Source organism: Haliaeetus albicilla, chromosome 6 (genome assembly GCF_947461875.1).
Source record: "Haliaeetus albicilla chromosome 6, bHalAlb1.1, whole genome shotgun sequence".
NCBI classification, from domain to species: domain Eukaryota; kingdom Metazoa; phylum Chordata; class Aves; order Accipitriformes; family Accipitridae; genus Haliaeetus; species Haliaeetus albicilla.
The window spans coordinates 46510806-46534715 of NC_091488.1; the positions used below are offsets into that span (position 1 = coordinate 46510806).

The window sequence follows — 23910 nt, forward strand, 5'->3', positions numbered from 1 at the left end:
TGTGTGAAAGCCGGCTTTATTCTGACCGCGATGCCGCAAAACCACGCTCCACGTGCTGAACCCACGGTTGTTCCTAGCGGTGCTTCCCGGTACGATTGAAGCGCCTGTACAAGTATCGGATCCTCTTGCTGAGTTTGTGGTAGTCCTCTACAAACATCCGATCTCCCACCATCTGCTTCTTGCGGATGCACCTCTGCAACTCGTTTCCCTTCCACCCTTGCAGCCACTTGGGCCCCACGATGAGGTTCTTCGGGTGGAGCTGGAAGCCGCCTGACAACAGGAGGTCAGAGAGGATGAAGCCAGGCCCTGGAGGAGGCTGTTCCCGGGGCGGCCGGCCCCTGTTTACCCCCCTACACCCCCCTCCTGCCTTCTCGCTGCTGGAGAAACCGCCCAGGTGGGTCCGGCCTCCCTCCCCTCCAACCGCAACCGGGAGCGGGGTCTTACCCAGGATCCCCACGTTATCGTAGACCCCGAACAAGGCCCGTTTTTCCGTCCACCGATCCACCTCCTTACGCTTTGGGGGTTCCTTGATGCGGAAGGCTCGGGTCAGCCCTGCCAAGGGTGAGGAGAAGGGCACGGGGAGGCCGGGCCGCACCGGCCCCCAGCGGGCCCCGCCGCTGTTAATGCTGCGTTCGGTCCGGACCAGGGGAGCGGTCCGGCCCAGCAGGGCTCGCCCCACCGTCCGCACCAGCACCGCCATGGGGGTGACCCGGCGGGCGGGCCAGTTCCCCCCCCCCCGCTACCGGGGAAGGGGAAAAAGGAAGAGGAAGAGGAAGAGGAGCGGTTCCGTCCGCCCGCCCCGTGGCTCCGACCCGGGTCCTTCCGGTCGCTGTGGCCGTCGGGAAAACGGAAGGAGGAGGGTGTGGCGTCACGCTAACGGTCGGAGAAGGGGGGGGGGGGGAAGGGAGCCGGCGATTGGGCGAGGCGCTGGCGGGCGGCAGCGCTGCTGGGCGCTGATAGGCTGGGGAAGGAGGGGGCGGGCCGAGCGCGGCCCGCGTGCGGTGTTTTGAGTTACCGGGGCCCTGCCTGAGGAGGAGGCCGCGGCCTGTGGGCTTATGGCGGGGGCTATGGCGGAGGCCCGGGAGTTCCACCTGCCCCTCTCCCCCGCCGATCTGCTGCGGGACTGTGGCCCTGGGCGCTACGTAGTGCAGGAGGTGCTGCCCGCCCGCGAGCTGCCGCCCGCCCTCACAGGTAGGGTCGTGTCGTCCCCCCCCCCCCCCCCCATACACATATACACCCCTCACGGCCTGGCCCGGTTCTACTGCCGGCTCACGGCCGTGATCGCATCTCCCCGTCCCTCTCCTTTTTTCCCCGCAGCCTTCCGGACTGCCTTTCGGGCTCAGGGCGCGCTGGCAGTGCTGCAGCATTTCGACCCCCTCTACAGCTTGCTGCAGTGAGTACAGAGCGATGAGCGCGGAGGCCGGGGGTACCGGGAGGGGAGCGGGTAGAGGAGGGTTGTGGAGAGGCTGGCGCACCTGAGTGTTAACGCCTTTCCCTGGTGGTGTTTACTCGCTGCCCTCACACGCTCTGCTTGCCCTGCAGCCACTTCCAAGCTGTGGGGACTGATGTCAAGGAGGATGCCCTGGAGCTGATGATGCGCGGTGGGTATCTGCTGTTTCCAGCTGAGGTGGGAGTAATAGAGAGGTTGATGTCCTGTGGCAGCTCAGTGATGATATAAAGGCTAATGTGACTCGACCAGTTGGGTTGCACCCTCAGCCCATTCCAGTAATACGGGTCTGTAATCTTGGTGGACAACGCTGAGCTGTGCGTGTTCGCTGTAAGGGCAGACCGACAGAAAATCCCCTTCCCTGCGTCCCTGGAAAATACATCTTGGGATGCGTCAGCTCTAAGCGAGTGTTTCTATGAGCTGATGAGAGGCTGTGGGGATAGGATAGGGCAGTGCATCCAAGGTTTGGGTTGCAGGGGGCAGCCCATGTTACAGCTGGTGAGATGTGAGCACACGTCTTTGGTAATCTGATGACTGCTCTAAGTCTCCAGAAGAGCGGATGGCTGAGGGGCCTGGCAAGGAGTGCTCATGACTTTCTGCCTCTCTTCAGTGGTGTCCCATCATTCCAATGAACTTCCTGCCATCTTGGGTGATTCTGGGCTAAGCCGCGCAGACCGCACTGCTCACCTCAATGCTCTCAAGATGAACTGCTACTTGCTGACTGGCCTGGTGGATGCCTTTGAAATGGAGACCTGCAAAAGTGGTTTGTTGGAGGTGGGTCCTGGTGGGAAGGTAGGTGGGAAGGTGAGGGGACTGGGGGGAAGGGAAAACAAGGTGATAAAAGTAGAAAACGTGTAACCTTGCTGATCTCTGTGATTTCTATCAGATGTTATAACTGGGTTTATTTAAACACATTACCAGCAAGAGCAGTGCATTCATGTGGAGTACTGGTATTTCTGTGAAACTGTAGACAGAAAACATCCAAAGGGACAATATTTGTCTAAACGTCAGCAGGCCCTCAGATGCCCAGGCCTCTCTCTTTCACTCTTCAGTGTCTGGCTGGTACTTAGCGTGCCCGTATTTTCTCAAGAGTTCCTTTCTGTGCTCAAAGATGACAGCAACGGTCGTTTGATGTGGGCATATAAGCTCCTCATACATCTCACTGTATGTCTCTTAATTTTGTAGAATTTGACAGTCATTTTCTTTTTTGAGGGAAGCAGGGTGGTGATGGTGTTTTTCCTCTTGTCAAGCTGCTGATGTATCGCATTGTGTAATCTTCTTTCTAGAACAAGAAGAACCGTACCAAGACCTCTGGATCCTTGTGGGAAGAGGAGAGGGAGCCGCTCTTAAGGCTACTCACGCAGCTGCTGCAGCTGGATCTCCATAAGCTTTGGGGTGGTTCAGTGATGGAAGAAGAGTTTGTCAGGTATGGGATGGAGTGGATGTAGAGGTGGGATGAGTGACAGTGGTTTTCTGGAGGGGAGGATTAAATGTTAAATCTGCCAGTGAGGTGGTATTGCAGCCCTCTGTGGGGTACAGATCTCTGGGAAACTGAGGAAACTGTCTTGAGGCAAAAGCAATGTGTTTAGGAATCACTTCCTTTCCTCGTGTAGACCTCTAAAATTCAGATGTTGTTTTCTCAGGTTTTTAAGGATACTGGAGAATCTCTCTGGTTTGCAAGAAATGTGTTTGCCTAGTGCAGTGTGCTAGCATGACGTTGGTGCAAGTTGTGATAGTGAGGTTCACTGTCTCTCTTCTGTGGCTTTAGCTTAATGACAGGAAGCTGCTACCGTATCCTGGAGAATTCGAGTATTGGTCTTCAGAAGTACCGGGCCACACGGGAGGCTGTGACACATCTGCTTGCCACAGCTCTGGTTCATTATGATCACATGTTCAGTGAGTTCCTGCTCTTCTGCCTTCTTCCTGAAGCCATTCCCAGTTACTTTCCCTGACGTCTTTCTTCCTTCTTACATGAGAAAGGTGCCACTCTGAAGATCACGCAGATGCTGCAGCACTTTGAACACGTAGCCCCAGTGTTTGCACAGGCTGTGAGCCTCTGGGCTACAGAGTATGGTCTGAAAAGCCTGGTGGGTGAATTGCTAAGGTGAGAAACATACCCCGAGGCTTGTCCTTCTATCCCTAGCAACACGAAGCACCCTATTCCTTGTTTCATCTTTCTCTGCAGGGAAATTGGACAAAAATGTCCGCAGGATCTGACTCGCGATGCTTCTGGTATCAAGGGTTATGCTACCTTTATAACTGAACTGGCTGAACAGATTCCAGCTCTGGTGCTATCCAACATGAGCGTTCTCCTGCGTCACTTGGATGGGGAGGTACGTTTCTGCAATATTGCCTGTCTGGAGAAGTCAAGTGGTGGAGGTGCTGCTATCCAGTCTTTCTGTCTGAAAACAGAACCTCTTTCACAGAGATCAAGTAGCCAAAACCTGCCCTTTGGAATAGGTTTTGCCCTTACCTAAAAGATGCAAAGGAAACGGAAATTGTGACATCAACTGTCTGGTTCTTACTCTTGAGTATCAGAAAATGGTGGGAGACTGCTTACTGGTCTGAGATGCCAGCCGCTGTCCCTTGTTCTTCAGTACTTAATGAGTTTGTCATTGTGTTACCTTTTTTTTAAAACTGCCCTTAAAAGCCATAAGTGTTTCTCATATCAGTTCTTGGCTTCTGTGAACCTAGCTGGATAGCAGGGTTGGATTACTCTATCTTGCAGGCATATCTGTGCTCTCCCAAGGTTAATACAAACTCCATAATGGAGAAATTCGCTTAAGGCTGGAGCCTGAGACTTAGAAAGCCCCAACTCTGGGCCATCCTTCCCCTTGGCATATCAAGTTGTGTCTTTTTTTCTGTTCCTGGTTCAACAACTCTTCTTTTTGCAGAGTTACATGATGCGAAATGCCATTCTGGTGGCTATGACAGAAGTGCTGGTGCAGGTGCTGAATGGTGACCAGCTGGAGGAAGCTGCCCGTGGTACTCGGGACCAGTTCCTGAATATGCTGCAGGCCCATGTCTGTGACATCAATGGCTTTGTGCGCAGCCGTGTGCTGCAGCTTTTCACTCGAATCGTTCAGTGCAAGGTAAGTCTGTGCTAGGGAAGTGGCATTGCTTCAGTCATCCTTTCCCCTGTTGTGTTTTCTAAGGGAATTTCTGTCACCCTGCTCTTTGTTTGCAGAGTCTGAAGTTTAATAGAGAAAGGTATTGTCCCTGTGTACTGTGGTGTCCGCAGTTCCTTTTTCCCAAGAGACCAAAGATCCTAAGGGCAAGGGAACTGGGGAACAGAAATTAAATGCTGGTTTTCATTACAGGGACAGACTAGAAGGAAGAGCATAGTATGCAAGCTCTTTTTGAACATTGGTATGGGAAAACATCACCCTTGCTAGATATACTAAAACTTGACTCAAGGGGACCCTGGATAGCCTAACTGAAGTCCTTGCTTTCAACAGAGGTTGGACCAGAAGATATCCAGAGGTCCATTCACACCTAGACTTTTCTATAAATCTATAATATATGCCTTTTAGTAAATTAATATGTCTGCAGTAAAATAACTTTTCCTGAGTCTCTAGGCCTTCTTGCTAACTTTGTCTATGCTCTCATTGTGTGCTAGGCTCTGCCTTTGACTCAGTTTCAGACTGTGGTATCGCTGGCTGTTGGGCGTCTCAGAGACAAATCTGTGGTAGTAGCTAAAAATGCGATCCAGCTCCTGGCTGCGTTTTTATCCAACAATCCCTTCTCCAGCAAGGTAATTCTGACTAGCATGTTGGCTATGCTAGATGTCTGTTTGCAGGCTGAATATCCGCAGCTTGCTATAGGCAGGGCAGCAGCCTTTCTGTGTCTTGTGGGAGGGACAATGTAGCCTTGGAATCTGCAGGTGGGAGCTTTCTGGCTTTCCCAGGTTCAGATCTTGCTTCCTCTGGCTCTTCCCTCACTTGGTGTAATTGGTAGGTATGCTGAAGGCCAGAAGGGATGTGTTTGATTGTGGAAAAACCTGCAGTAGTTTGATTTGAATCTACTGCGGGGTTTCTTTCCTTAGGATCAAAATTAGTCTTTTAGAACATTCTGCACAGAGCTGCAGCTCTTTGTGTTTAGCTGCACCTTCTCCTGAGCTCCTGAGCCTTAGACTGGCAATTTATAGTACTTCCCCTTCTAGGATGATGGCCAGAGTCCAGTTTCCAAAACCAGGGTTATGTGAGGGGATTGACAACTTAAAGCAGGGAGTGGAAGAGAAAGGAGAATTCTAGCATTTCAGAAAAAGGAGGATAAAGTAACATATTTCTTCTCTTCCTGGCATCTTCAGCTAAGCTGTACTGACTTGGCTGAGCCACTGAAGAAAGAGGTGCAGAAGCTGCAAGAAATGAGAGACCGTGACAAATCCACAGCAGGTAATTTCCCTTCTTCCTCTTTCCCCTTCCCAGGGCATATCAGGGGTTTTTTTTTTCCTCATCTTAAATTTGCTCCCAGGTTGTAGTGGCTTTTGTCTCAGATCTTACTTGTGTGAGATGGTGAAGCCAGATAACTGGGATTAAACTCACAACAGTTTTTCATACAGTGGTGTTATAAAAGGACAATTTCAATGTCCATGTATAGATCAACAATTAAATATCCTATTTTCAGGGTAAGAACTGAAAATACCTATAAATACCCTCCCAGGTTTCTATTTTCAACCATTCAAGGATTGCTTGAGCCATAATTTTGGTCAGATATTAATTCAAACTTGATTAGCTTTGGACTTGGTGCTGCCTACAAAACAATAAATATCAAATGATGGTTCTCTTACCTGTTTTTTTGTTGTTGTTTTTATCCTCAGTGGTTTCTTTTTTTATGCCAAAGAGTTCTTGCCTATTCTTGCTGCAGTCTGGGTGGGATCAGCAATGGGAATAGTGCCTGCCTGCAGGGAATACAAAAAAAAAAAGTAGAATTCCTAAGTTCCATATGAGTTTCTCTCCCCATTTAAGGTGTCATTTGAGCCTCCGTATTCTTCATTCCCGCTGCTGTTTTTTTTTTTTTTTAATAGCTCCAGTGATCACCCCAGAGGAAGAGTGGGAAGCGATGCTGCCAGAAGTTAGGGCTGCCACACAGCAGCTCTTTCAACCACAGCAGGAAGGGGAAGAGGAGGTGCTGGAAGTTGAGGAAACAGCGGAGAGTACATCGGAGCAAATCACTAGGCTGCTGAGGAAGCTGAATTACAAGTAAGAAGACTCTGTAGTTTGAAAGAGTGTTTATCCCAAGGGATGTGTTGGTCCCTTGTTCCCTGTTCAAGAAAGGTTTGAGCTCCAGGGTGGAGGGATGATTTCCAGTAAGATTTCTCTGTACGAAGAGATTGACATGGGCACCCAGCACAAGATGCTGGCAGGAGCTGCTTTCCCAGGTGTTCAGGGCAAAGTTGGGTGGTTTCCTTTGTGTTCTGCCCTAACGGGTTGCTGACGTTCTTCTCTTGGGCAATGTCATTGTCCAGGAGTGCAGCCCGCCTTACACAGAAGGCCCTGTGTCGCTTCCAGGGGAAGGAGCCCTTCAGTGGCCCCACAGAGGAAAATGGGGAGGCAACAATCCTGGGTGTTCTGAAGAGACTTTACACAGGTAACTACTTCAAATCACTCTGTCTCTTCCCTAAGTCCAAGCTGATGCTGGAGCTAGACCAAAACCCTCTGGAATGCCCTGTCCGTCCTTCTGACCTGTGGGGCTCAGTCTGTGTGTACTTGACAGCTCACAGAGCTGCACCATCTCTGAATCATTTGCTCCTCTAGTGGCCTGGCATTTTGGCTGGATCACATTAGTCCTGTTATTTCATTTCTGGTTGGAACAGTTCCACGTTCCCAGTAGAAGTGCATTTCTGATGCTTTAACTTATGTAATATCTGCTGAGGGGAGGGAAGCTAGCATTATCCACTCACACCCTTCTGTCCTGTCTGAATTTGTCAGGAGTTCTGCTTCCTGAACAGGTGGTGGCACATAATGCTTACCCTTAGCAGCCTTGACCAAGTATCTGGTTCAAGCAAAGTCTTGCTTATCTGAGGCTCAAGCCTCTGGGTGTATTTCATGTGCTTTATCTTTGGTGTTTGTTTCAGAATAAGGTTTCCTAGCCAATCCCCTTGAGCTCATTTCTATCAAAAGTCTACCATCTAAAAAATCTTCTTAACTTTGTCAACTCTCCACACTCGCACAAACTTTGCTAGGGAGTAGTAGTGTTTGCCTTCTCCTTGCTCTGCCCTGATTCCCTTTCAGGGCCTCATCCATCTTTGGGTAGCTGTCAAGTTCAAATTAACCCCTTCAGCATTTTAATGGAGTTTACCCCAACTGGACCATGCCTTTCTCCACCCCTGTATTAAGTTGGCATTTCTGTGGTGCATCACATTGTAGTACCGGAACTTGCTCTACAGTGTGCTGAGATTTTGTCTTCGTAGCTAAGTCTGATGGCAGACTTGGATTTTTGTCTCCTGGTTCTTGGAAGGTGTCATGGGGTGGAGAGGGAAGGGTGAAAATGCCCTGAACCGTACCTGCTTTTCTTGTACTTTCAGTACTGCTCACAAACAAGTATTCATGCTGTGCAGGTTCATGCCCAGGTGAGAACAGTGAGGATCCTCCACATGGCAACAGTACTTGTAAGACCAAAGAAGTTGTACCAGAAGAGCAGTCTCAGACAGAGCTGGTCAAACAGGAGATGTTGGTGCAATACCTGCAAGATGCTTACAACTTCTCAGTGAAAATTACAGAAGCCCTGAGCCTGATCAGCAAGATGATGTATGAAAACTGTGTCTCAGGTGTGTGAAATAGCCATGGGGCCCTTTCTCCCTTGTTCAGTGTTTCCAGATCTTTCCCCTTGCTGGAGAGGAGACGTGGGAGTGGTGGAGCTCCAGGGGAAGGGAAAAAGGTTGGAGGAGGTGCTCTTCACTGAGCAGATGTTGAAGGCACTTCCAGGCTATCAGAAAAGCAAGCACCATCTAAATGGGTGTCGTGAAGGGGTTATGTTGGGGCATGAATGGGCTTTTTGGGAATCAATTTTTTTAAATATCAAGGTTGATAATGTTTTTAAAAGCCAGGTGACCAAAATGACTTAATTTATGGAAGCTCCTCCACCTCCTGTGAGAGGGGATGTATGCTTATCTCGGCCGAGGTTCTTCCAAAGTAAGCGTGGCCAGTGAAGCTGGGTTCTGTTACCTGCTCAGTGCCCTGATGCAGCTTCAGGTGTTATGCTGGCCACAAGAGGGGAACTGAGCAGCTTGTTTCATCCACCTCACCTTTCCTTAAACTTTATTCTGTAGCTAAAAGTGATCCTGATCAACAGGTTCTACAGCCTGGTCCTCGTCAGTGCTGTAGTGAAAGGTGGTGATGAGTAGGCCTTTGAGTTAATTCAGCCATTCGTATTAAATATTAGAACTACTGTAACAAGTTAGACTTTTTTTGGAGGGCTTATCATGAATCAGCACCCCTGAGGGGGCTGGGGCATAGAGGGGCACAGCTCCCTCCTCTCCCATCCTCCCTGGCACATCCACATGCCAACCACTTGCATAGTTCGGGGGTACAGATGGGTCTGCGCACTACAGCACCCCAGCTTCATGCAAACACTTCTGAGGCTTCATCTGTATTAAGGACTCATATGTTACCCGTGATAAGCATGTGGGCTTCCGCAGCAAGGTTTAGGTGTCATTAGCTGTTTGCACACACAAAAATGAACTCCTGAGTTCAGTGTCTTTACAGGTCATTTGAAGTTCAAGGCTGAGAGGGTGCCCCTCACCTGGTACTTAAACACATGGGTTTTGGCTTACTTTTTTATGGCTGTGCAGATTTTAATAATTTTTCACCTCCCTGTTGTCCTGTGCTGTAGTTAAGGAAGGCAAGTTGGGTGTCTGGACAGCCAAGACATTTTGAGACATTGTCTTCATTTAGAGACAATACGCTGCTGGGTAAGAGGGTGGTGGTAAGGGATGTGTGTGCTCAGATTTAGGTTTTTTAATTAAAGATTTAAGATTTAAAGATTTTATTTTTTTCTGTTGCAAATATGTACCTTCTGGTGTGACTGGGCGCAGGGGAAGCATACCAGCTTGTCTGATAGGGGATCTTTATTCAGATTTGTAAGTTGGAGCTTATACTGGTGTAAGCTCCCACTTAACCAGAGGTCAGACTCCATGAACTGTTCATTGTACAGTCCCTGTAGTCATTCCTGTGGGTCTCTTGTGAATACTCTCCAAATTAATGTTTTTTCTTGTCTTAATGAGCAGAAGACTGGGCAGTATATTTCAGGAGTAGTCAAGCTGGAATCAGATACATTATGCCTTAGCCCATTTATACATCAAATAGCTTAGTTTCTCTGGTTACAGCATCTCACAAGGACTTAGATTCAGCTGCTCTTGTCTGCTGTGACCATGAGATCTTTTTTTTCCAAAGCTACTGTTTCCCAGAAGAGAATTTTGTTCTTTCTCAAACATGGTCTCTGTGCTCTTCTCCTAAATGTATCACATGACCAATATTACAGCTAAATCTAACCTGTGCCCATTTCCTCCAGGAAATCTATGTCTTTGTACTAGTGACCCCATCCTGCAGTATGCCTATGAATTTGTTTTAATGGCCTCTCTAATGGGGATTAGGAAAGAACTGCACTAACGCAACTGTTCTCTCTGCAGTGGTGCAGGAAGCCATTGAGTTCTTTGTGACAGTCTCGCAGTTTGGTGTGCCCCAGGCACTGGTTGGAATCCGCAGGATGCTCCCCCTCATATGGTCAAGAGAGCCTGGTATTAAGGAGGCTGTGCTGAACGCCTACAGGCGGCTCTATCTGAGCCCCAGCGGGGATTCGGAGAGGTATGGCTCTTCCTAATCAGAAGGTTTTTTTCTGTTTGGTTTTTTGGTTTGGTTTTTTTTTTTTCTCTTTCCCTTGCTACTCCACCCTTCCTCTCCTTCTTTTGGGGAGTTGTTGTGAATGGGATATAGACACAAAGAGAAATAAAAGTTGCCATGCTTCATGCTGAGCTGAAACGTAAGGTTATATATCTGTATCCCAATCTTCCTGTGGGACCCACTGCTGAGCTTCCGCTCTTGGTTTGTCATAGTGTTCATGTGTAGGAAATTCATGCAGCAGAACTCCATGTGAGACCTTATGGAAGGAGAAGCTGAGAATTATTTTAAACTAAACTGTTATCAGGCACTCACGCTTAACATTCTCATCCATTTCACTCTCATACAAAGCACTGCACCAAGATACATGTGCCCAAATGATCTGGGTCGGGTCTCTATGTGATAGGAAACAAGGGGTGTCAGTTCTGAATGTTCATCTTGTCAGCAGGGTTCTTGATTGGCAGCAACGAACTGATTTTTTGGATGGCTATTTCAGCCCCTTTGGGAGTCAGCGGTTGTTACAGACTCATCCCATATCTAAGAGTCTTGCATGCTTTACCCTCTGTGGCAAAGTTGTTGCCTGGTGTCTGTTCCCCCATTTGGGGTTTCTTATGGCTGTAGTTGCTCATCCTGTTGGAATAAGAGGAATGGTATACAGTGAGGTCTAAAGTTGGAGCTATCTTTCTATTACCAGAGCTCAGGTTTTTTGCTGACGTGTCATACATTCTGTGGCCTTATCTGATTAGAGGCATTCTGCTTCTGATGTACATAACACATTCCTCAGTGTTTACTGGTTTTCTTACTGTCAGTTCTGTCCTTGATTTTTCAATGTACACCGTTTCTTTATCCCTCACACTATACAAGGTTAGTTCTTATTATTGTTTGGGTACTTTCACACACATTTCTATTTGTATTTCATTCAGTCCGCTCTTAAATCTTTATGTAACAAATCTCTACATGTGGCAGGTGAGAGGATGTTAATGGGGTCTTTGTTGCTGATCCTTAGTGAGGATTTGGGGGTGGGAGCTGGGTACCACTTGCATTCTTGTTTCTTCCACGCTAGAGAGGAGCTGTTTCTCCTAACTACTGTGGCACTTGCTCTTTTCTTCTTAGCACTTGCCCACATGTAAATCCTGTTGGATACACACACCCCAAAATAAGTGTGATTCCCTGGTGAGATGCACCATACCCCACCCTCATTTGTGCCATCATGGCAATAAAAAGCACCCATTGCTTCATATTTCTTCTTGATAGTTGTCATGGTTTAACCCCAGCTAGCAACTAAACACTATGCAGCTGCTCACTCACTCACCCCCCAACCCAGCGAGATGGGGAAGAGAATCAGGGGGAAAAAAAAGTAAAGCTCGTGGGTTGAGGTAATAGAACAGAAAAGAAGAAACTAATAATGTTAATAATAATAAAATTACAATAATAATAATAAAAGGATTGGAATATACAAGTGATACACAATGCAATTGCTCACCACCTGCCAACTGATGCCCAGTTAGTCCCCAAGCAGCGATTCCCCCCAGCCCCACTCCCCCCAGTTTATATACTAGACATGACAGACATCACACGGTATGGAATACCCCTCTGGCCAGTTTGGGTCAGCTGTCCTGGCTGTGTCCCCTCCCAACTTCTTGTGCCCCTCCAGCCTTCTTGCTGGCTGGGCATGAGGAGCTGAAAAATCCTTGACTTTAGACTAAACATTACTTAGCAACAACTGAAAACAGCAGTGTGTTATCAACATTCTTCTCATACCGAACTCAAAACACAGCACTATAACAGCTACTAGGAAGACAATTAACTCTATTGCAGCTGAAACCAGGACAATAGTATTGCCTGGAGATGACTCTTCTGCAGTTTGAGCTCTGGCCTTATTTGTTCATAGAGTGGTTTTCCATTTCTTATGCTCTAGGGAATAGTACTTTGAGTTGTGGTTGAGAGCAAACTGGGAAGTGTCTGGTGAGTGCCTCTTGTTGGGTCTTTGAGCACCAGGAGGAGCAGCAGTGGCAGTGGCAGTGCACAAGGCAGTGGACTTCTGAGCCCATGTCACACTCACTGGCAGCTGAGCTGGGTGACTTGGAGAACTCCAGCTTGTGAAAGGGGAAGTTTTCCTGTCCCCAGGGATCAGCTCTGTTATCTAATAGATGTCCTCAGCTCTCTGAATAAGAGAGTAATTGTGACAGTTGCTTTTTCTTTTTCTTAACCTTTAAATTTTTTATTATTATTACTTTATTTTATTTTTTCCCCCCTTCAAAGGGCCAGAGCCCAAGGCCTGGTGCATTCTCTCTCTCTCATCATGGTGGATGCATCACTAGGAACGATACAGTGCTTAGAAGAAATAGTGAGTACTTGCCTTGCCTGCGTTTGGATTGTATTTGTGATCTAAGATGTCCATTATATTAAAATGGTAGTCATTGCAGTTAATGTCTTTGCTGGTTTGAAGTCCATCCTTATGCCTCTCCCTACTTGTTTTATTGCATTTCTTTTCCAGATCTCGGAGTTTGTGCAGAAAGATGAAATAAAGCCTGCTGTGATCCAGCTGCTTTGGGAGCGATTCACGGAAAAATCTCAGTGCTCATCACTAGAGCGACGTGCTGCTGTGATGCTGCTGGGGATGATGGCACGGTAAGCCCAGGGCCTGGTCTAATCCTGTAAGTGGGAGGATATACAGGGAGTCGATTTTTATCGAAGAACTGTGGGTGCTGCATCAGCTGACCCTTTGTTCTGCAGCTTCAAAAATAGTAACCACGTCATGGGGTAACGAAGCCTGGAATTAAACATAGTTGTGCTGGGTCCCACCAGCATGGTCTCTGAATGAGTATGACGACATTACTTTCTTTGTGTTCTGAATGTCCGTGCCGTCTCAGAGCTTACCATGTCACAGTTCTGCAGCTTTGTCTGTGTTTGGATAAGACCAGTGAGAAGCTGCTGAGTAGAGATGTCTGGAGCCTTTAGCATGAAGAGAAATGAACCTGCTTCCCTTTCTGGGGGCAAAAAGAGTGTGATTTCACTATAAGGTTTTAATTTCCTCAGTCTCCCAGCCTGGTAACCCTTTGGCATTTAGCTTACCTGCTGATTTCTTCTTGCTCTTCCTACTTCAGTCCTTCATCAGTCAAAAATAGGCCTGCATAACGATGATCTTAAAGTTCTTGGCTCTAGAGCTGGAGCCATTTCTGGAGCTTACAGCCAGTTCTGCAACTTGAGTATTAGATATTCCTTCCAAGGTATTTCTACCGCCCCATCCCATGTGCTTGTGGCAGAATTGTAGACATCGTCTCAAAATTAATACCCTTCCCTAAAATCATGGGATTTAAAGAAAACTGTAGGTTTCTAGGGTATCCCATGAGATCCTGCGTTGAGTCCATGGGTATGTGTGTGTGAAATAAGAACAGCATCGCCTTCTTCACAAATCTGCTAAGTGAGGTGATTTTGCTTTTTTCCTATAGATGCCAGTTATAAACTTCTTAGATTCTCTTCTTAAATACATTAAATTCTGTTCTTGCCTTCTTCACCCAGTTAATTCTATGTACCTCAGATCAGGCCTGGACTGAAGAATATACAATTCTACCTGTCACAGGTAGAAAGTGGGGGGTGGGGGTGGGTTTGGGGTTTTTTTTGTTGTGTTGTTTTCTTTCCCACAGTAGGGAAGGAAGTGGCACATGTCACCAGTCCTGAGCTGCTGGACTCTTTTCTGTTTTGCAACGTTTTTCTTTGTCTTACCCTTTTAAGTTTTGGTCCTTCCTGATAAGAAAGAGGAGTCAAGAATCTTCTTTCTTTACAAAGAGACAGTGTGCCGAGCGGTGTTCACTTTGAAGAACCTCATCTCTTAGCCGAGTGTGGATTATACTGGCTTCTGTGGAATATTGGTTGCTGCTCTTATAGCTATATCTTGAATTTGCTGCTCTTATAGCTATATCTTGAATCATTGGATGGATTTGGGTTTTGTTTTTTTTTTTTTCCCCCCCTCTTACTCAAACCACTGCCTTCCGCAAGGTACAAGGAGTATTTCTCTTGGTTATCCACACTTCTGTAAACTTTCAGCAGCAACTCATGTAATACCCCCATCCCTTCCATTCCATAGAGGGAAGCCAGAGATCATAGGTAGCAACTTGGACGTCTTGGTGACAGTAGGGCTGTCTGAGAAGGTATGCGAAGACTATCGCCTGGCTCAAGAAGTATGCAGTGCCATCGCCAAACTTGCCGGTAAACCTAAGGTAAGATTTTTAGTTTGTTCTTGAGGTCATCCAGAAACAGTTATCCAGAAACAAAGAAGGGGTGGAAATTGAGAAGAGAGAGAAGTGATTAAATTTTTACTGATTTTTGAAATTAAGTAGGTTGAGACCGTTCAGCAGCACTGTCTGGAAAGCTTAGCACACATCAGTGAACATGTAATAAAAGAATTTTCATTAGGCAACAGGCTGAATTCAATTAGTAAAGAGTTCAGTGCACAAGAAAATCTGTTTTCCTTTCAATTCTCTTCCTCAGACTCCCAGTTCTAAACTGATTTGTGTTTCCTCAACCATGAAGCCCTTTCCTCTACTGATGTTTTCTGGTGGTGTGATTCTTTTGCCCTCCCTATTAATTGATATTTGGGAGTTGTCAGCTGTACAGCTAAATATAAAACATGAAAGTTTTTCAAACCTGTCCATGTTGTACTTGCAACAACGTGATGGTCGATGGCTTCTTTGTCTGGGGAACAATTTATACTTTTTTTTTTTTTAATGCACTTGGAAAAAAAATCTCTTTCGTTTTTGACTCAAGCATTTTAGGGCATTGTGGTTCAGCAGTTCCAGCATAAAAGCAGCCTTCCTTCACACAGCACCATCATTCTGTGTTTGCCCCTTCCACTGGGGACACTACTGGAGGACCTTCATGAATTAAGGTGTATCACAACATTTAAGAATGTTCTGAAGATGATTGTAGTTCAATTTTAGGTTGACTTAACTCTGCAGTTAAGTTTGTATGTGAGAAGGGACTGAACTGTAGATACTTGAATGACTGTGGTAGCTCTTCCTTTGTTCTGCCCCCAATCAGAAATTGAGTACGGAGAGTAGGGTTGTAGTGAATTGAGAAATTTTGTTTCCAGCTACTGAAAGCTTGTAAATCCTCAAGCAGTAGCTCATTTTGGTCAAGTATATTTTTATCAGGCAGCCACAGGTGTGCTGGGATATCTCAGGCATTGTCATACTTGGTTTAGTAGTTCTCTGGGTTCTTTTATTCCCAACCTAAAACGTGGTGAGACTGCAACAGCCTAAGTGTGAGGTGGTGTTGGATCCAGAGCTATCCTCTGTTATTTCTACTGATGATACTTTGCTTTTAAACAAAACCTCATGGTTCTGGAGAAACCCCAGGCAAGGTCATCTAGCTGCCTTGCTGTTGATAACTCTGAAGATGCTCTAAAAGTTTCCCTCTTCATTTATTGTGGATAATGAGGAATCATATGAGATTTCAAAAGAGTTATTTTGCTTTAAGGTGAAGTAGTGGAACTGTCTGGGTTGGCCTGGGATCATCATTTGGCCAAGCTTTAAACCCACCCAGTGCTGCCACTATGCCTTCAAAAGTGACAGTAATGTCCCTGCTGTGTGTTCAGTTGCAGAGCAGTACTGGATGTCCCTGCCATGGGCCTAGCATGGGTTTGATTAGCATTGTGCACACAGCAAGGTTAAGTACCAGGAGGGTCATGGGGGCATCTTTTATGTGGTAAAAGTAACTCATCTATTCTCTCTACAGTCAGCGCTGGGGAATAACAACGCACCTTTTCGACTGCCACAAAACCATATGCTCTTTGGTTGCCTGAGTAAGACTGTGAGTAAAGGTGAGCTCATGTCAGCAGTAGGTTTGGAGGAGATGGAGTTGGACTGTGAGACAGCCTGTGTTGTCGCTGGTATGTGCGGTACAATGCTCCCTCTCCTCAACAGGCTTTGACCAGCCAAGTGGTCACTGGATCCCCTTCATGGAGTCAGCGGTAATGCTCATCTACCAGCTAGCGGAAGGGGCGGAGGAGATATGTGCTCACATCCTGCAGGAGTGCAGTCAGCAAGCTCTGGAGAAGTTGCAGGAGGCTGATGGGCAGAAAGCTGGTGAGGAAAAAAGCTGGTGGAGGAAATCTGTACCCATGGTTTCTAGTGCTGTGCTTGGGTGGCCTAGAGTAACTGCAGAAGGAGAACAGAACTGAGGGGCTAGTGGAGGTGTTGGCATGGAAGAGTGCGAATGCTGTGAAGGAGTCTGTGGAGCATGGAGATGGGTTATACAGTGAGACTTGGCAGTAACTGATGGGGGAAGAGGTCTAGATCAACACTGAACTGTAGTAATTTCTCTCCGCTAGATCCAGGAGTTCCTCCCAGCAGAGTCTCTGGTGGTGCTAGCAGTCTCCCCACGTTCCTGCTGACACACCTCGTGTCCCTTGTGGGACAGGTGGCACTGCAGCAGGTAGCACATTTGGAAGTGTCAGTGAGTGCAGAGCTACACAGACGCCGCATCCTCAGAGAGGAGGAGAAGACCAAGAAGCGTTCTGACAGCAGCATGAGGCAGAAGAGACTCCGGGTAAGAACTGAGGTTTCTTTTCCTGTGGGCAATTTCCTATTTCTTCTAGTGTCCCAGCTACTGCTACAGCAAACTTCTGAAGAATGCGCTCCTGAGGATCCACGAGGTCCAGTGTAATGCATGTTTTGGTAATAGAAATGGACACGTGTTGGTTAGGATTAGCAGGGAGAGCTGAGGTCCTTGAATGACCCTGTTCAATAAAACTCACACTGGTCTTGGGTTTTGAAGAGGCAGAGAGGAGGGAATGAAGAGTGATGTCCTGGCCATGCTTATCTTTGTGCTTCAGGCAAACATTTCCTTTCTACTCATCACCTCCTTTCTTACCAGTGCAATCTTTTGCAATTGCTGCTAGTGGTGAAGAATACTCACTTGTATCCTGAGTTTTGGAAAAGGGCTTCTGGAACCGTGGGTTCCAGTCCACAGGGTTTGAAGGTGCTGTCCTCTCTCAGGTGGTAATGATAGAAGTTTAATAGTAGCCTTCTTACTGGGACCTGTATGATAGAAATACGCAGTTTGGTTAGGTCTACCTCGGAACATATTCCAGAGTGTAGTGAGGCTGACTTTCTTGAGTAAGAATAGAGAAAAATGTTGTGTGTCCCTAAGTATCTAGTCTCTATTAGATGCCTATACTGCTCTGTCCAGAGAGATTTGTAGTTCATTTCCTCATCCACCCTGCTTATCAGTGGCACTATCACTTCCCACACAGGAGGAGGTAACTGAGATTTTTCCAATAAGCAGCAGTTGGATGCAGATTTGGTCCCCATGCAACACTCATGTCTGTCTTCTTCCCTTGTGTTGCTTTTGCCTTTCTATAAGGTTTCCCGTAATCTTGCTCAGAAGACCAGCAATTCACAGGCTGCTTGGAACTTCTTTATTTTAGGATTTGCATGTCCCTTAAGTTGTGCTGAACTCAGGTATTGATGCCAGATGTTTCCTATGCCTGTCTCAGCTTAGTAACTTCAGTAGCTTAGGTGTTCTTTTTCATTGATGTTCTGTGACATGTGAAGTGGCAAATCCTGGACTAGCCTTCACAGTTTCATTCAGTTCTCGGGGGGAAAAAGTGGGTTATAAAACTCTCCATCAGTCTGTTGTTCTCGACTCTAGTCACGCTGCTGGTAACATTCATGCACGTCTCGCCCAAGAGAAGAGTACTTCATGAAGGAAGGGGTTATTGTTGCCTGTCATCTTTTTTACAGTTTTCCTTTCTGCACAGAGCACAGGAAATGAGACGACTATGGAGGAGGAGCTGGGCCTTGTGGGAGCCACAGCTGATGACACCGAGGCTGAGCTCATCCGCAATATTTGTGAGAAAGAACTTCTAGATGGTAAGTGTGGCTGCCACCAAGGAGTACTGGTTCCTTCTGCCTGTGTGAAAGAACAGGTATGGTGGGTAACAGATCCAGAAGGAGGAAGGCTGTTTCCTTCAGAAGGAAATGCTGTTATTTTTTGTCTGGTGTCAGTTTCTATGTAGGCTGTTTCTTTGCTCTGCCTCTCTGGAGGTGGTTTTTCAATGGTGAAAGTGAGTCAACCAGTTTCTATAGTTTGCAGGAGTTCTGGGATATATTAAGTCATTGTTCTTAAAGAGGGATGCACCAACAGTGCTCTCATACTTGCTGTCTTTATCCCCGCTCTCTAGGGAAGCACCTGTTCTCTGCCTTTGTTCCACTGGTGCTCAAGATCTGCAACAACCCTGGGCTCTACAGTGATTCGGCGCTCTCGGCTGCTGCAGCCCTAACTCTTGGCAAACTCTGCATGATCAGGTAATGCCTAGCCATGCCAGTGTTCCCTTCCCAGCCTTCCTAGTACTAAAGCACAAGCAAACGTTGCAATTCCTTTCCTGTGGAGAGAACAAACACAAAAGAGCGTTCATAGTTTTTTATTTTTGTGTGTTGTGTGTGTGTGTCTGCTCTCTGTGAGATGGGATTTTGGTATCTATGCCGCCTTTTCTGTACTGTATCTCATCAGCTCCGAGTTCTGTGACTCCCACTTGCGCCTGCTGTTCACTATGATGGAGAAGTCCACTCTGCCTGGTGTGAGATCCAACCTCATTATTGCAGCAGGAGATCTGGCTATCCGTTTCCCCAACCTGGTGGAGCCTTGGACATCGCACCTCTATGCCAGGTAATGCTACATTCATTGCTGGGAGAGGACAAGTGATGAGAGCTCCGTGGAAGGGTGACACTGGGCCTCCAGATGGTAACAATGACCCAGGAAACCAAATTTAAAGGTGTCAGTGCAGGGAGACAACGGACCTGGGCTGTGGAGTAGGCTGTGGGTATCGGTAATTTAAAGATACTCAGCTGCTTTCTGTGGTAACTATATGCTTCTGTCAGGTTGCGGGACCCCTGCCCAAGCGTGAGGCAGACAGCTGGACTGGTGATGACTCACCTCATCCTCAAAGACATGGTAAAGGTGAAGGGCCAAGTGAGCGAAATGGCAGCTCTGCTTATAGACCCAGAGGAGGCAATCATGGGAGTGGCTCAGAACTTTTTCAGTGAACTCTCCAACAAGGCAAGTGGATGCTCAGGGACCTTAGTTCACAAGTGTGGGGAAGGGCTGGTGGAGGCTGGGTCAATGACACAAGAGTTGAGTCCTGGAGAAGGTGTGTTAGTGGTGTAGAGCAGCTGTCTGTCCCTCTATGTTGCCTAACTGAGGGTAGATAAAGGAAATTTTGCAACATGAGTTTTGTTGGAACCCTGATGTTGCCGAATTTGACTTCATCTGTTCACATGGGAAGGCAGGCTCTAAGCCAGTGCTTTGTCCCTTTGCTTTCTTGCATACACCCAGCACAGGGTTGGGAACAGTTTTCTGCAGGTTACCTTTAGGCCTTACAAAAGGGTTCCCTGATCTTATGGCTCAGGCAGTGCACTATCTCTGAAACCTTTCAAAGTTGTTCTTGGCTGTATGACATTGAGATACTTAAATTGAAGCAGTTACAGCCCAAGCAGGGTAAGAATAGCAGCAGCATTGCCCCCTGTTACTGTTCATTCAACATGAAGGCTGCTGTGGGCACTTCAGAGTCTGAGATTTACTGCCTGAGAAGCTGCAATGATACTGGGGCTTTACTATCTTGGCTTGCTCTATTAAAAGCAGAGCCAGCCACCTGACTGCCCTGACTTCCCATCTCTGCAGTGTCTATGACAAAACCACGTAAAAGCAGTGGAAAAGGAATCTGAATTGGACCTTTTCAGGCAAGATGGGAGTCAGTTCCTTGAGCTGAACTGCTGTGCAAGTTTCCTTTATCAGGAAGCTTTTGTGTTGGGTTGTGACAAGGCTGGAAAGCAAAGAAACTGCATCCAAGTCTTCCAAAGAGCAGAGCTGTTGCAAACCAAGAGTTGTTGGTTGGTTGGGTTCCCCCCTGCTGCCCTTAGCTTCAGCCAAGTGGTCCTGGATAGGTTTGGCTGGCTGTGTACAGCTCGTTTCAAAAAGCTGGTGTTTTCAGTCAGTAGATTTGGGGTGGGGAGAAAGGAGGTAATTTTAAGTGGGCAGCTTATTTGGCTTGACTCCAGCTGTCCTTCACAATTCTGTATCTCATGTAGAACCTTGTATTCTGCACAGGGTAATGCCATCTATAACCTGCTTCCAGACATAATCAGTCGCCTCTCAGATCCTGACTGCGGCGTAGAGGAGGAATCCTTCCACATTATTATGAGGTATTCTGGGGTTAAAGAAATCTCTTTTGACCAGGACTATGTTTATGCAAAGAGGATGTCAGATCCAGGGAAGAGAAACTACAGTGACATATTGTCGTGATTTAACCCCAGCCAGCAGCTAAGCACCACGCAGCCACTCACTCACTCCCCGCCCACCCAGTGGGATGGGGGAGAGAATCGGGGGGGGAGGGGAGTAAAAATAATGGGTTGAGATAAAGACAGTTTAATAGGAGAGAAAGGAAGAAAATAATAATGATAACAATAATAAAATGACAAGAATAAAAGAATTAGAATATACAAAACAAGTGATGCACAATGCAATTGCTCACTGTTCGCCAACCAATGCCCAGTTAGTCCCCCAAGCAGTGATCTGCCCCCCTGGCCAGCTCCCCCCAGCTGATGTACTGGGCATGACATCATGTGGCATGGAATATCCCGCTGGCCAGTTTGGGTCAGCTGTCCCGACTGTGTCCCCTCCCAACTTCTTGTGCCCCTCCAGCCTTCTTGCTGGCTGAGCATGAGAAGCTGGAAAATCCTTGACTTAGTATAAACACTACTTAGCAACAACTGAAAACATCAGTGTGTTATCAACATTCTTCTCATCCTAAATCCAAAACATAACACTATACCAGCTACTAGAAAGAAAACAAACTCTATCCCAGCTGAAACTAGGACACGTACAAAATGCTTTTTCCAGTTGTTCTCCTTGATCTGACTTTTTCAGTCTGTATCTGAAATGGAGTCATGCTGGGGGAATCAATTCTAAAGCCACTAGTTGGGAGTGAGGAGAGACTCCACAAAGAGTTTCCACTAGCCCATTCAAAATGACTTTCCCTCTAGAAAAGCAAAACAGTTGGTTTTATGCATGGGAATGTGGCTATGCAACATCGGGACAACACAACAGATTTTAAAGACTGCCACCTTTGTCAGTTTGGTGGCTTACTGGATTTTTGTAAGCAATTCTAGTAAAGCTGTAGTTAAAGTAACAGGTTTGGGTTTGGTTTTCTTAGTTTTGTTTTTGGTGTTTGTTGGGCTTTTTTTTTCCCAACAAAGCCTTACTCCATAGTATAGAGTCATACTGGAATATTTTGGTTTGAGGGTATTGGTTGCTCATAGACAGCACAAAGAATGTCTTTAGTGGTAAATTACAATAAAATCTCCAATGATTTTTCAACTAGTCTTTCTGTCCACAAGAATCCAGTACCTTTAGGAAGACAGATGTAATTTTGGACAGGTAGGAATCGCAAGGCACAGAAAAGGTCTATTAGGCTGAAATTGAGACTGAAAATAATCTATGGCTGCAAAAGTAGATGGATGTTTTGCTTCAGCTTTTAGTAAGGAGGGTAATGTGAAATAATGGGAAATGCAGCATGTGGCTAGTGACAGCACGTGTAGAAGGGAAAGTTAGTGTCTGAAGTGGAAGCAAACCAGCACAGAGAAACAAGAAGGTGGCATGTAAAAAGAATGGGACATAATTTTGGAATTTTCAGTACAATTTTTAATAAATGTCAAACTGGAGGTGTTACCACATACCTAGAGAATCCTAAGTGTAGCACTTGCATTAAAGTGTGATTAGTGTGGTTAAGACAGCTATAGATGGACTTTTCAGTCTTCCAGCAACATGCAGGGAGAGAACTGGAGGTGCCTGGCAAATAAGAGAAAAGGCAGTATTGATTTCACAAAGTAGACGGGTATCAAATTAGTCTAAAGCTAACTAATTTTAAAGAAGACCTCATCATCACTTAGCACACCACATCATAGCTTTTAAATGGGAAAAAACAGAATAGTAGTTGAAACTGAACTATTTCCCCATGCAGCACTATATGAAATGCTTACATTGTGGAGAGGATCCGGTTTCACTCAGAAGCCGTGGTGGACAAAAGCACAGGCTAGGAAGGAAGCAGTGGCTTATGCTCCAGGGATACTTGCCAAACTGGAGAATAGGGAGGTGTAAAAAAGATAGGGGTAGTGGGGGGACCGTCACTGTTAAAAGACTCTTGTGGAGAATGAGAGGGTTACAGTAATAACTGAGATGAAAACTAGCAGAAAAAGCATAAGGTTGAATGTTTAGAAATTGTTTAACCTCTTCTGTAAAGCTATGGCTAAAGTTAGAGATGTATTCCCCTTGCTATTTTAGCAGTCAAGTTATTTCTGGTTTAGGTATAGGGAAGCGTTGGTAGTGCTGGTGAGACCTTGCCTGGAATGCTGCCATGGTCCTGGTCACTTCAGTTAAAGAAAGATGAATTGATGCTGGAACAAATGCAAAGGGAGGACTCTTGAGGATACGGCCTCTGTTCCGTATCTAGAAAAGAAGCTTGGTGTGATGGTGGTAGATATAACAAAGACTAAACAAGGATGTGCTTGGAGCACTTATATCAAAGCCAGTGGCAACCTGACTGAGCTTAAGTTAACAGAAATGTTGGTACAAGAAAAAGGGAGGCAAGCAGGACCTTCTTAATAAATAGAAGTTATTCAGTGATTTCTATGAGGATGTCATGCAAAATGCAGAAGTACTTAACTTAAAGTTCATGTCTCTCTATTCCTCAACAAGCTAAGAAGAACATGGGATCGGGTCAGCATGTAAGTTCTGTTAGGCTTTGTTCCCACTTCAGTGCAAAGTAACGCTCACTTTTCCATTGATCCAAAATACAGCAACACACCTTCAGCAAATTAATAATAAGCAAGTCACAGGAATGGTTTTGAAGGGAAAAAAAAAAAAATACTGCATGCCACCCCACTCCCCTCAAGGTCTGCTCGTCAGACATACTAGTCTGCCAGCACAACTTGTGAAGTGAGGAGATTGTCTGGAGGTGTTGCATGCTCTTAAAACTGGATGGAAGGAGCTGATCAGAAATCGACACTGCAGCCTTTTCAGCGTCCCTCCTACCTCAGACCCTACACAGACATTAGCACTTCTTACTCTGGTCCTACAAGGGTCTTTGCTTTAGATGGGTTTCTTAGTTTCATCCTAGACAGGTGCTATTATGCAAATATGCAGTTTTAATTACATGTTATGCCATAGCAGCTGTCCCCCAACAGGGAAATATATATATGCTTATACCTTCTCCTGAACTGAGTCTGAGGCATGCAGAACAATCTTGCCATCTTTTGGAGGACCACCTAGCTGATCACTGGATAGGATAGCTGCAGGCCTCCCTTGGTGTAGGCAGAAAGGGGGTTTCCTCTCTGGGCTCTCAACTATGGCATTTTTTTTCCATTGCAGACATCTATTCTCATATATTACAAAAGACAAACAGACAGAGAGCTTGGTGGAGAAACTCTGTCAGCGATTCCGGACTGCCAGGTGGGTTGCAATCCTAATTTTCCTGACAAGCAAGTCTGCTTCTTAGGAATTGTTGTAAGAAGCTAGCTTGTATATGGTGGTTGTAACAGGTTCCCATCATATCTTCATGTGCCAAAGTGA

General features: G+C 46.3%; 2 protein-coding genes, 1 long non-coding RNA gene and 1 other non-coding gene across 6 annotated transcripts in view; 2 read left to right on the forward strand and 2 right to left on the reverse strand.

The window, feature by feature from the left end:
- Nucleotides 1-700, reverse strand: MRPL51 (mitochondrial ribosomal protein L51). Its single transcript, XM_009915456.2, has 2 exons — nt 445-700; nt 1-270 (listed from the first exon to the last, which is right to left on the reverse strand). Exons 1-2 carry the CDS (start codon nt 698-700, stop codon nt 74-76), a joined length of 453 nt encoding a protein of 150 aa, XP_009913758.2. The 3' UTR covers nt 1-73.
- Nucleotides 264-23910, forward strand: part of NCAPD2 (non-SMC condensin I complex subunit D2) — a 26796-nt gene continuing 3149 nt past the window's right edge. For 2 of the 3 annotated variants that reach the window (XM_069785947.1, XM_069785949.1), the window contains exons 1-27: nt 788-1191; nt 1318-1393; nt 1543-1601; nt 2058-2221; nt 2734-2873; nt 3216-3343; nt 3428-3551; nt 3633-3780; nt 4342-4539; nt 5067-5201; nt 5757-5841; nt 6474-6648; nt 6915-7036; nt 8007-8216; nt 10077-10251; nt 12547-12631; nt 12782-12915; nt 14372-14504; nt 16021-16105; nt 16209-16370; nt 16616-16833; nt 18047-18158; nt 18470-18593; nt 18799-18954; nt 19167-19344; nt 20392-20486; nt 23710-23790. In XM_069785947.1, the coding sequence (XP_069642048.1) occupies nt 1056-1191; nt 1318-1393; nt 1543-1601; nt 2058-2221; nt 2734-2873; nt 3216-3343; nt 3428-3551; nt 3633-3780; nt 4342-4539; nt 5067-5201; nt 5757-5841; nt 6474-6648; nt 6915-7036; nt 8007-8216; nt 10077-10251; nt 12547-12631; nt 12782-12915; nt 14372-14504; nt 16021-16105; nt 16209-16370; nt 16616-16833; nt 18047-18158; nt 18470-18593; nt 18799-18954; nt 19167-19344; nt 20392-20486; nt 23710-23790 (3638 nt within the window). In that variant the 5' untranslated portion in view covers nt 788-1055. Of the gene's footprint in view, nt 395-787; nt 1192-1317; nt 1394-1542; nt 1602-2057; nt 2222-2733; nt 2874-3215; nt 3344-3427; nt 3552-3632; nt 3781-4341; nt 4540-5066; nt 5202-5756; nt 5842-6473; nt 6649-6914; nt 7037-8006; nt 8217-10076; nt 10252-12546; nt 12632-12781; nt 12916-14371; nt 14505-16020; nt 16106-16208; nt 16371-16615; nt 16834-18046; nt 18159-18469; nt 18594-18798; nt 18955-19166; nt 19345-20391; nt 20487-23709; nt 23791-23910 lie in introns of those variants that run through there. The other variant, XM_069785948.1, reaches the window with a different exon arrangement.
- On the forward strand, nt 1662-1983 carry LOC138685761 (small nucleolar RNA U85). Its single transcript, XR_011325206.1, has one exon. It is a non-coding gene; the product is annotated as a small nucleolar RNA U85 (small nucleolar RNA).
- LOC138685742 (uncharacterized) overlaps nt 20694-23910 on the reverse strand; it is a 9799-nt gene continuing 6582 nt past the window's right edge. The window contains exon 4 of the long non-coding RNA XR_011325167.1: nt 20694-22131. This is a non-coding gene — a long non-coding RNA (uncharacterized lncRNA). The remainder of the gene's footprint in view (nt 22132-23910) is intronic.

Excerpts from the sequence above, each read along its gene's own strand:
- MRPL51 (XM_009915456.2), bottom strand. The coding sequence starts at position 700 with ATGGCGGTGCTGGTGCGGACGGTGGGGCGAGCCCTGCTGGGCCGGACC. Across the intron at positions 271-444 it reads CGATAACGTGGGGATCCTGG|GCGGCTTCCAGCTCCACCCG; the intron begins GTAAGACCCCGC and ends TCCTGTTGTCAG.